The following is a 9,821-nucleotide window of genomic DNA, read 5'->3' as shown; positions in this document are numbered from 1 at the left end:
TCATCTACAAAGCACCTGTGCCAGGAGGATGCTTTTAAGGCTCTGTGACCTGGGAGAGGGGGAGCATCTCGAAGGGGCAGTGAGAGTTAAAGCGGGTGCAACCAGATGCGGTGTGGGACCACCTTGGGGGCCAGCAGTGCCCCTGCTGAGGGTGAGCTGATACCCTCGGAGGCTTTGGAGCAGCGCCGTGTGTTTGGCCGGGCGGCTGCTGCTGCCTTCCGCCGCCGCCGCATCCCATCCGCAGCGGAAGCCGCGCCCCCGCCGCCGGGGCCGGCCCCCGCTCCCCCCCGGCCGTTCCCCCCCGGAGCCCGGCCCCGTCCCGCCGCAGCCATGAACCCGCTGCTCGGCCCCAACCTCTTCCTGCTGCCGCAGGAGCAGGGGGGGCTGCCCGGCCCCGAGCCGCCGCCGCTGCCCTCCCCGCGCCCCGCCGAGCCCTTCGCGGCGGAGCGGGGCTCCCCGACCCCCCTCCTGCCGCCTTCCTCCTCCTCCTCCTCCTCCTCCGCCGCCCCGTTCCCCCCGCCGCCCGCCGCCATGGCCCTCCGCAACGACCTGGGCTCCAACATCAGCGTGCTGAAGACCCTCAACCTGCGGTTCCGCTGCTTTTTGGCCAAGGTCCACGAGCTGGAGCGGCGCAACCGGCAGCTGGAGAAGCAGCTGCAGCAGGCGCTGGATGAAGGCGGCCGCCCCCGAGGCCCCCCTCGCCGCGACCAGGCGGTGCAGACCGGCTTAGTGGGGCCCATCCGGCCGCTGGGGTTAGGGTTAGGGCTGGGGGGCACCCGGCCCGCCGCCCTCTGCGGCCCCGCACGGCCGCTGGGCTCCCCCGGCTGCCACCCCGGAGCCCCCGCCCAGGCGCCGCCGCCCTTGGCCGCCTCGTCCCGCTTCATGCCCGGCACCATCTGGTCCTTCTCGCAGGCTCGGAGGTTGGGGCCGGGGCCGGAGACCACCTTGGTGCAGGGTCCCGGGGTCTCCTGGATCCACCCGGACGGGGTGGGCGTGCAGATCGACACCATCACGCCCGAGATCCGGGCCCTCTACAACGTGCTGGCCAAGGTGAAGAGGGAGCGCGACGAGTACAAGCGCAGGTGAGGAAGGGGTGGCCGGGGGGCTTCACCCAGCTGGGGTGGCGTGGGACAGGCTGGCAGCCTCTCCTCAGCCCTCCTCTGGAGCCTGGGCTCTGGGAAACATGAGCGTGGCAAAGCAAAAGGGATGGTGGACCCCAAAATCAGCTCTCAGCGTTCGGATCTCCTCGCTCTGCTCCCGGTGTTTGAACGCCCTCGGGATGCTTTTTCTGGCTTCTCAGCCTGGCACCTGGAGGAGAAGCGCCTTGCCAAGCGGGGACTTGGGTGGCGAAGGAATAGCGGGACGCCAGGAGCTGGGGTTTGAAAGGGGAGGGCATCTGGAGACGCTTAGGAAGGAGGAGCAGCCGGAGGGTAGGTGAGGAAGGTGAAGGCGCAGCGGGCAGGAGCAGAGCAGGTTTGGGTGGGAAGAGACTGCGAGGATGAGGAGGAGAAGGAGGGTTCTGGATACATGGGGATGTGCTGAGAAACCCTTGGGTGGCTGGGTCCTCTGGGCCCTTTCCTTCCTCCCTTGCTCTCACAGCCAGGCAGGGGCTCTCCCCAGCAGTATCCATCCCACCAGGCGTTTTCAAGGCGGTTGGTGAGGCTGCTCCAGGACCTGCACGCAGGGTGAGCTCAGGCAGCGAGCTGGCGTTGCTGGGTCAGGGCCTGGAGGGGAGCAGCGGGCAGGGCAGTGCAGTCACCGGCTGCTTGCTGCCCCCGTGTCCGACTCCTGAAGAGGATAAATCGCTTTATGATGCTGTAGAAGCACTTAGTGCTTGAGTGCGCACCCAAAGGAGCCAAACACAGCGCATTACCCAAGCAAACCATACTGCTGGCCTTGGGGCTGTGGGGTCTGGTGCCAAAACTGGGGCTTAGGATCTGAGATGACACCTCACGTTTCTGGCTTTATAAGGCTGAGCAGACGTGCTTGTTGCGTGGCCGGCGTTCCAATGGCACCAAGAGAGGATTGCAGGAAGAAAGGTGGTGCCCCATCTGTCCTACTGATCGCCTCCGCTTTTCCGTGCACCCAAGGCCTTTTTATTAAGCAAGGGTCAGGTTCCTTCCCTGGGGGTGGTCTGCTCGCCTTGCGCTGCGTTTTTTGGATCAGATAGCCTGGAGCTAGTGCTGCATCAGGGCAACCTGAGCCGGGCGCGGAGCCACCTTTTTGGAAAGGGAAAGTGGAGAGAGCGCCGAAGGAGGATGGGAGACGGCGTTTAGGTACAGCTGGGATGCCAAAGCCTCTGTCTGGGCTTGTGAGCCCGTAAGCTGCTGGGCTTGGGAGTGCCTGGCTCTGTTTTGTTGGTTGGTGCTGATGAAACCTGGGAAGAAAGGAGAGCTCCTGGTGGTTGTCCCGCCTGGGAAAGCAGGTTTTGGGAAAGCCTGCTGGGGCAGTGACCGAGGCAGCGGGGACGAGCTGCCGTGGGCCAATGTTGGTGGTGGGGTCTATTTTTGGACAGTGTTACCAGGAGCTGGGAGGAAGCAGACCCCACCCCCAGACCCTTTCCTATACCGGGTCCCAAACAGGGGACGGGAGAGGAGGATCCCATTTCTGTGCTCTTGCTTGTGCTGAGGACCAACCCCAACGCTCCCCTTGCCTGCGCAGGAGCAGGGACTGCTGTGGGCTGCCGTGGGGACAACGTGGATGGTGGTGTCCCCAGGCAGCCCTTTGCATCCTGCGTGGGGCAAGAGGCCTTTGGAGCACACACACACGCTGCGATTGCCCTCCAGCAAGGTGTGCCACGTAGCTCAAAAATAGCAGGAGAGAGGGAAACGTGCAGCTTCCAGCACCGAGCAGTCGGAGGGGCATCCTGCAGCATCAACCTGCCATAAACGTGCAGCCAGGCACCTAGCGCCTGCAGTGAACAACATTTTTAAAGGTTTTTGGGGTTGCTGCTGCCCTCTCCCTTTGAGCACGTTGCTGTGCCGTGGTGGCACGGGAAGGACGCGTGTCCCCCTGGCGTGGTGATGGTGGAGCAAGGAGGCTGCGAGCCGGGGCTGTGTGGCAAAGCCTGGATCCGACCAGCAGCAACCTGGCAGAGGCTCCTGGCTGCTCCGGGCTGTGGGTGCAGTGATGCAGTCGGGTTATTATTAGGAGTGGTGCATTGCAGAACAGAAGAGGGAAACGGAGCCAGGCAGGAGGCAAGCGCGCGGGAGAGGGGTTCGTAAAAGGATGGGCATGCAGATCCCTCGCTCTCGGGGCGAACCGTTCTTGCTCTCTGCCATTAGATCAGCATTTATCTGATCTGTGCTCATCTTCTATGGCATCCATGTGAAACGAATTCTTCCAAGGTTTTGGAAGTCCGGGCTGTACAGAGACCCAGAGGGAGGTGGAGACCCAAACAGCGAGTGAGCTCCATGCTGAGGAAGATGCTGACAATATTTTTTTTAGTAGTGGAATGCGTTTTCTCCCCTGGGACAGAGGCCTTGTTTGAGCAGTTCCCATATAAGGAAAATCATACCTTTGGGCTTTCTCTTCCCCTCCCTCTTTGTCTTTTTCTTCCCACAAAGGGATGCAAAACCCCTTTGCCTCCCCTTCTGGAGCTGTGGGGTACAACCAACACTAGGAACGCACGCTTTGTCCCTGTTTGAATAAGGAGAAGCACTGCGAGCTTAAAGAGCTTGGAAATTCGTAAGTCAGGACTCGCCCAAATCATCAGATTGTCTTCTTACCCTAACAGGAGCGAGGACTTTTCATGAGCTCTCTGGTTTCCTGTTCCTCAGGACTTATTTTCCATGCTTGGTGTAAGCAAGTGGGAGAAGAGGTTTTTCGTATCCTCATGCCATTTAAAAGCCGAGGTCATCACTAACTTGCAGGCATTAAACAGAAAGCAGAGCTCCCAGCACCAGGCAGGGCCCAGCTCTGGTTGCTTTCCCCGAGAAATCCTGCTGTCCCAGGAGAGCTGGGGGTAGGACATGCAGCACGCTGCATCGCACGGGGCAGCAGTGGGCACAGGGCACGTGCCAACCCGTTTGCTCTCCCTGATTGTCATTTAGCAAACGGTAGTGCAGCCTCCCAGCTGAACACGGGCCGGGCCAGCGCCGCAGCACGGCCCAAGACGATGATCTCATGGCTGCAAAACACGGTGGAGTCTGCTGCTGGGTGACGTGGTCCTGGGCACCTCGCAGCTCAGCCTTCCGTGGTCTTCTGCAGAGCTTTTTGCAAAGCCTAATGCGGTTCCCACCACCCGACCCGATCAATCCGTGGGCTAAGGTGGTGCAACCTGGCACAAAACCGGGCCAATCCGTCACTCCTCCTTGCAGGACAAAAATGGTTTTTTATTCTAACCTTCACGTTGAAGCGCAGCACAGCCGCGTAACGTGGCCTAATATTAGATCGAGTTTTGTGTTTCTGAAGGGCAGCCCCACAAATGCAGCCCCACAAATGCAGCCACGAATGTGGTGCAGGTGGGTGCAGCTCTGCAGTACCCGCAGAAGCTCCAAGCCCCTTCCCACGTGTTGCAGCTGCTGCGTGGAGCCTGCGGTTGGTGTCCCCAGCTCCCCCCACCATGGGAGCTGCTGGCCAGCCCAGCATGAGGTCAGCGAAGAGCATTGCGGAGCTGGCTTTGTGGCCAGGAGGGCTGACGGGCGTTTGGCAGCTGTGGCTGCCTGGAAACAAACGGCAATGCATTCCTGGGCATGTCCTCCCTCCCACCCTGCTGCCACCCTCGCCCCCTCCGGGATAGCTTTGGGGTGAGCAGCTGCCACCCCGTCCTCTCCAGCAGCCCGCGATGCGAGGCGGGTGGGATCTGACCCGCACGTTTCTCTCCCTAGATGGGAAGAGGAGTACACGGTGCGCGTCCAGCTTCAGGACCGAGTCGCTGAGCTGCAGGAGGTGAGCATCGCCGCCCCTTTTCCCCTGCTCCCCGGCTGCCCCTCGCTGATGTGCACGTCTGTCTCCTTCTGCCCTGGGTGCAGGAAGCCCAAGAGGCTGAAGCGTGCCAAGAAGAACTGGCCATGAAGGTGGAGCAGCTCAAGGCTGAGCTTGTTGTCTTCAAGGGACTGATGAGCAATGTGAGTCTGCAGGCAGCAGTGGGTGTCCTGCTTGAGTGGTGGGGTCCAGGCTGCGGTGTGCTTCCTCAAACAGCAGACCTGTATGGAAAGGCATCTGTGCTGGCTCAGAGCCCCGTGGTGGGCACATCACCACCAGACAGAGGTGGTCCTGGGTGCCGTGAGCACCGTGGGAATGCAGGCCCAGCCCTATAACACGGGGAATTATGTTGCCAGGGGAACGTGGGGGTCTGGCTGCCATTTGCCTTGCCTAACCCTCCTCCTCTGTCCCTCCCTCGCGGTGCTGTGACGGTCGCTGCGGGTTCAGAACATCACAGAGCTGGACACGAAGATCCAGGAGAAGGCCATGAAGGTGGACATGGACATCTGCCGGCGCATCGACATCACTGCCAAGCTGTGCGACGTGGCGCAGCAGCGGAACTGCGAGGACATGATCAAGATGTTTCAGGTGAGATGCGCCTGTCCCAGGCTCGGCAGCCAGCTCTGGGGAGCGGAGTTCCCAAAGGAGGTAGAAGAGACAGCAACAGGACCCCGCCAGGGGAGACGCTTGGTCACCCTGCCCCTTACTCCTCGTGGTCCCTTGCTCTCGGTCTCTCCTGGGTGCTGTGCTTTGGGAGCATCAGACAAAAGGGCACGGAGAGGAGTCTGAGAGCTCCAAACGTTGCTTCAAGCGTCAGCAGGCCCCTCGACCTCTTGCCAATCTGTTGTGTTGGGCCCTGAGACACCACAGCGATAGGGGAGCAGCTGCAGGAGGGAGACAAATTTCTTGAGTGTCTGTCTCTAACTCCATCTCTCTCCTTCCCCTTCCCCTCTCCGTCATTTTCTCTGTCACTCTTCTCTGTCTCTGTCTCTTTCCTCTTTCTGGATGTTGCTGCATTTCTGTCTCTTTTTTTCCTACAGAAGCAACTGGTTAGTTTCATTCAGTTGAGAGATTGTACAAATTATAAGCTTTCTATAAGGTTGGACTGTAAATACGGACATGTTTCACTTTTTTTAGACTGTCTCTTTTTTCCCGTTTCTGTCGCTGTGTTGCCCTCTGTTTCTGGTCTAGGGTGGTGGGTGTTTTTGAGTTCTTCTGCAATAAAACCTCATTGTTTGTCTCATCAAATTCATAGAATTCATCTTTGGTTGCTTAGTTTTAATTTTGGAAAATGCTAAAGCCATATTTTATTCATTGCACCATCTTCAACCTGATCATAATAAGCCCGTCTCTCTCTCTCTCTCCTTCTTTCCTTTCTTCCTTTCTCTCTCTCTCTCTCTCTCTCTCTCTCTCTCTCATTCCCTGTCTTTCTGTCCCTCCGCCATTCCTTCTCCCTCCATCTCCTCTCAACTACCTACTCCCGACCTCGGACCCGGCCTCGTTTCTGTAGTCTCTGCACTTGTCTCCCGTTAAGGTCCCAGCCTCGGTGGGGCGGAAGCGGGAGCGCAAGCAGGTGAGCGATGAAGACACGTCGCTGTCAGAGAGCGATGCCTCCAGGAAGCCTGACGAGGAAGAGGAGGATGAGACCACGGCCATGAGTATCAATGAGGAAATGCAGAGGATGCTGAACCAGCTGTGAGTGCGGCCCGGCCTCACTCTTGCAGAGAGCCTTTCCTCTGCTGTCCCACCTCCAGCAAGGTGCTTGGGCAAGCTGCCCCGCTCCCGGCGTGGTGCTGAGCCCCCAGCCCCACCACCCGAGGGGCTGCGTGGCCCACCCGGCTGCGGGCTGTGGCTTTGGGCTGCCCCCGGGGCCGTGCCCCCAAGGGGAGGCTCTGTGGTGGTGCGTGTCCTCCTGGCTCTTCTCCACCCCGCTGGGCACCAGGTTCCCCTGTGGGCACCCTGGACGTGCAGGCTGGTGGCTGGGGAGGTGAGGGATGGGAGCAGGCTGCAGCTCCCGTTTCAGGGTGAGGGTGAGGTGGGAGCTCCATCAGGGCTGGCGTTTGTGCCCTGTGCCCTGTGGCTGCACCAAGGTGGGACCGACCAGCTCCTGAGCCCTCCTTGGCTGCGGGGAGGATGCTGCTCCCGGTGCCTGGTTGCACTCTGTAGCTCTGCCCTCCTGTCCCTGGGTGCTTGCAGCCCGCTCCCATCCCCACAGCCTCCTGAGGATGTTTAATTATCCCATTAGGGCTTGTTTCAGTCCCCCCCTGTGCCTTCACCTCCATGGCAATGCCCTCGTGGGCAGCACGTGCCTGCTGAGCAGCAGTGCTGAGCCATCCTCCCTCTGTCCCTGCCCCTCCTCTCACCACTGCTCCTGGATTTTGTGAGTCACTGCCTCGGTTTGAGGCTCCTGACCATAAAGCTGGCCCCTTCCCCGTCAGCTGTTGGTTTTGGGCATGCCTGAGCTCACCCACACACAGACATCCAAGAGCTGCAGCCCTGCCCACGAGCGGGGGCAAAGGGTTTCAGCGCCAGCACAACCCCCTGCTCTGCCTGTCCTCTCCGCGAGGGTGTTTCTGCCTGGTGCTGATGTGCCGTCCCCTCACCCCCAGGAGGGAATACGACTTTGAAGATGACTGTGACAGCCTCACGTGGGAGGAGACGGAAGAGACGCTGCTGCTCTGGGAGGACTTCTCCGGATACGCCATTGCTGCTGCAGAGGTGCAGGGGGAGGTAACGGTGGTGCCAGCCTCCCTCTTGGGTTTCACCCTGGGCTCATGCATGTGCAGGGCATCAAGGCAGCAGCTGTGTTCTCCAAAGTTTCTGGCTTTGCTGGGCTTTTTTCTGGGCTGATGTGTTTGCTGTCCAGTGTGGCATGTCCCAGGTCTCTCTGCCATGTGTTGACAGGACTGAGTCATGTCCTCTCTGTCACCCTGGCTATATCGCTCATGAATTTTCTTCTTTTGTCCACTGCTGCCGGTTCTCTCTCTGATCTCTGTCTCCTTGCCCTGGTTCATCACGCTGGACACTTGCCTGCCTCTAAACATGCTTTCTGCTCTCCCCAGCAACAGGATGACAGCCTGGAGAAGGTGATCAAGGACACAGAGTCGTTGTTCAAGAGCCGTGAGAAGGAGTACCAGGAAACCATCGACCAAATAGAGGTGTGAGGAGGAGGGAGTGACAGAAGGGTGGGAAATGGGGGGAGCGGGTTTCTCCTTGGAGGATCTGGCCCTGCCCCCTGCTCTTCTCTGCGGCATGCCCTGGGCTTATCTCTGCACCATCTCCCTTTTGTAGCTGGAGCTGGCCACAGCCAAAAACGACATGAACCGGCACCTGCACGAATACATGGAGATGTGCAGCATGAAGAGAGGTCTGGACGTGCAGATGGAGACTTGCCGGCGGCTCATCACCCAGTCTGGGGACAGGTGAGCGGGAGGGCCGAGATACCCGTGGTAGCAGCCAGTAGCACCAGTCCTGTGTGGGGTGGGGAGAGGGCAGGTCCTGGGGCTGGGGCTGTTGGACTCCCAGTGAGCAGCCTCCATGCATGGTGCCGTGTCTGCCAGGGCTCCCCCTGACATCACCGTGCCCTTTATCCTCTGCAGAAAGTCTCCTGCCTTCACCCCGGCCTCCACCAGCGAGTCGGCGCCCAACGAGGAGAGCGAGGAGTCCGACCGGGATCCCCCCAGCGACGCTTCCATCAGATAATGAGGGGAGGCCCCGCTCCCCCCGCCCTCCGCTCCTGGCAGGGGGGTGTCTGAGCCGCGCCTGGGAGAGACTGTCAGGGACACGGAGCTGCTGGTAAACGCCTGTCACCCCGCCTCGGGGCAGATCCGCCTGCCGCCAGGTGTCTTGCGAATGGGAATAGCTAGGTAGGCCCTGTCTGGGCCGCTCGCCCTCCAGCCCTTTCTCTGTTCCTTCTCCCCGCTTCGGTTTACCTGCGGTTCGGGCAGGGTGGCCCCAAAACCTGCCACGGCAGCGCTCTCCAGGACCTGTCCCCCCCAGGCCCTCCAAACCCACCTCCTCCAGGCTCTGCCCCGGTGCACCTGGCCTGCCCCCTGCCCTCCTCGTGCCGCGCAGGAGCCGAACCCGAGCTGTGCCTCCCTGCAAACTGGACCCGACACTGGTGCCAACTGGACCGAGCCCTCGCTGCTCCCTGGGCACCGGGGTGAGCCTGGCACCGCACCGGGCACCGCCGCTGTCCCCTCCCTGTGGGGCAGGGACGCCGAGTCCCGCTCACCGTGCACTTTGCTTTGCCACGCGCGCGGCGGTGGCGCGTTTGTTACAGGGGCGAGGGGTCATTAAACGGGACGGTTGCCTTTTCTACAGCTTCTCCGGGCGTGGGCTCTCACTGGGCTGCAGCAGGCACAGGGCTGCGTTGCTCCAAGCGGGGCCTCCTCTGCCCGGCCCTGCTCCCCGGGATGCTCCCGTCCCTCGGGCAGGAAGGTGCTGGCGGTGAGATCCCTCTTTGGGCAGCTACAAGGCCCTCAAAGGGCCACCTATAACGCTGGTACTGCGTCGGCCAGGCTCCAGGCTTAAAATAAAACCAAACCGAGTTGTTTTATCTGCACTGATGCCGATGGCACCTTCCTCTGATGTGTCTGCACCCCTTCACCACAGGCCAGCATCCTCACTCCAGCTTTCTCCCAATTCCCATTTAAAAAACAAACAAACAGAAAAAAAAACACTTAGACAAAGCTGACAGCAGGCTGAGGTTGGTTGCTGAGGGGAATGACTGAGCAATACTGAGGGACGGGAGAGGTTTGTGTTCCTGTGGAGGAAACAAAGCTGAACATGGCTTGTGCCTTGCAGACCGTCCTGCCTAAGAGCTGGCTCTCCTCAGCTGCGTCAGCTTTTTACCAAGGTGTCCCAGGGCATCTCCTTACCTGGCCTCATTTCTG

The 9,821-nt window shown here is 60.4% G+C and overlaps 1 protein-coding gene across 4 annotated transcripts; it reads left to right on the top strand.

Annotated features, from left to right (window-relative positions):
• The first annotated feature begins 285 nt into the window (after nucleotides 1-285).
• IFFO1 (intermediate filament family orphan 1) lies at nucleotides 286-9,490 on the top strand. 4 transcript variants are annotated; one of them, XM_068699470.1, is made up of 10 exons: nucleotides 286-1,082; nucleotides 4,830-4,890; nucleotides 4,974-5,069; nucleotides 5,374-5,514; nucleotides 5,967-6,047; nucleotides 6,437-6,621; nucleotides 7,536-7,656; nucleotides 7,989-8,084; nucleotides 8,218-8,348; nucleotides 8,526-9,490. In XM_068699470.1, the coding sequence occupies exons 1-10, from the start codon at nucleotides 331-333 to the stop codon at nucleotides 8,626-8,628; spliced, it is 1,767 nt and encodes a 588-aa protein (XP_068555571.1). In that variant the 5' UTR covers nucleotides 286-330; the 3' UTR covers nucleotides 8,629-9,490. The 4 variants fall into 4 exon arrangements, with proteins under 4 accessions (XP_068555571.1, XP_068555554.1, XP_068555563.1 ...); XM_068699453.1 differs by lacking the exon at nucleotides 5,967-6,047 and having other exon boundaries at nucleotides 7,536-7,644; XM_068699462.1 differs by lacking the exon at nucleotides 5,967-6,047 and having other exon boundaries at nucleotides 288-1,082; nucleotides 6,461-6,621.
• The last annotated feature ends 331 nt before the right edge of the window (nucleotides 9,491-9,821 follow it).

This window comes from Anas acuta, chromosome 1, assembly GCF_963932015.1.
Source record: "Anas acuta chromosome 1, bAnaAcu1.1, whole genome shotgun sequence".
In the NCBI taxonomy this organism is placed as follows: domain Eukaryota; kingdom Metazoa; phylum Chordata; class Aves; order Anseriformes; family Anatidae; genus Anas; species Anas acuta.
The sequence above is the reverse complement of the archived record's forward strand: the minus strand, read 5'-3'. Positions and strand labels throughout refer to the sequence as shown.

Coding starts and splice junctions, on each gene's coding strand:
- IFFO1 (XM_068699470.1), top strand. CDS start 331: ATGAACCCGCTGCTCGGCCCCAACCTCTTCCTGCTGCCGCAGGAGCAG. Junction 6,048..6,436: donor TGGACTGTAAATACGGACAT/GTTTCACTTTTT, acceptor TCGTTTCTGTAG/TCTCTGCACTTGTCTCCCGT. Junction 8,349..8,525: donor ATCACCCAGTCTGGGGACAG/GTGAGCGGGAGG, acceptor TATCCTCTGCAG/AAAGTCTCCTGCCTTCACCC.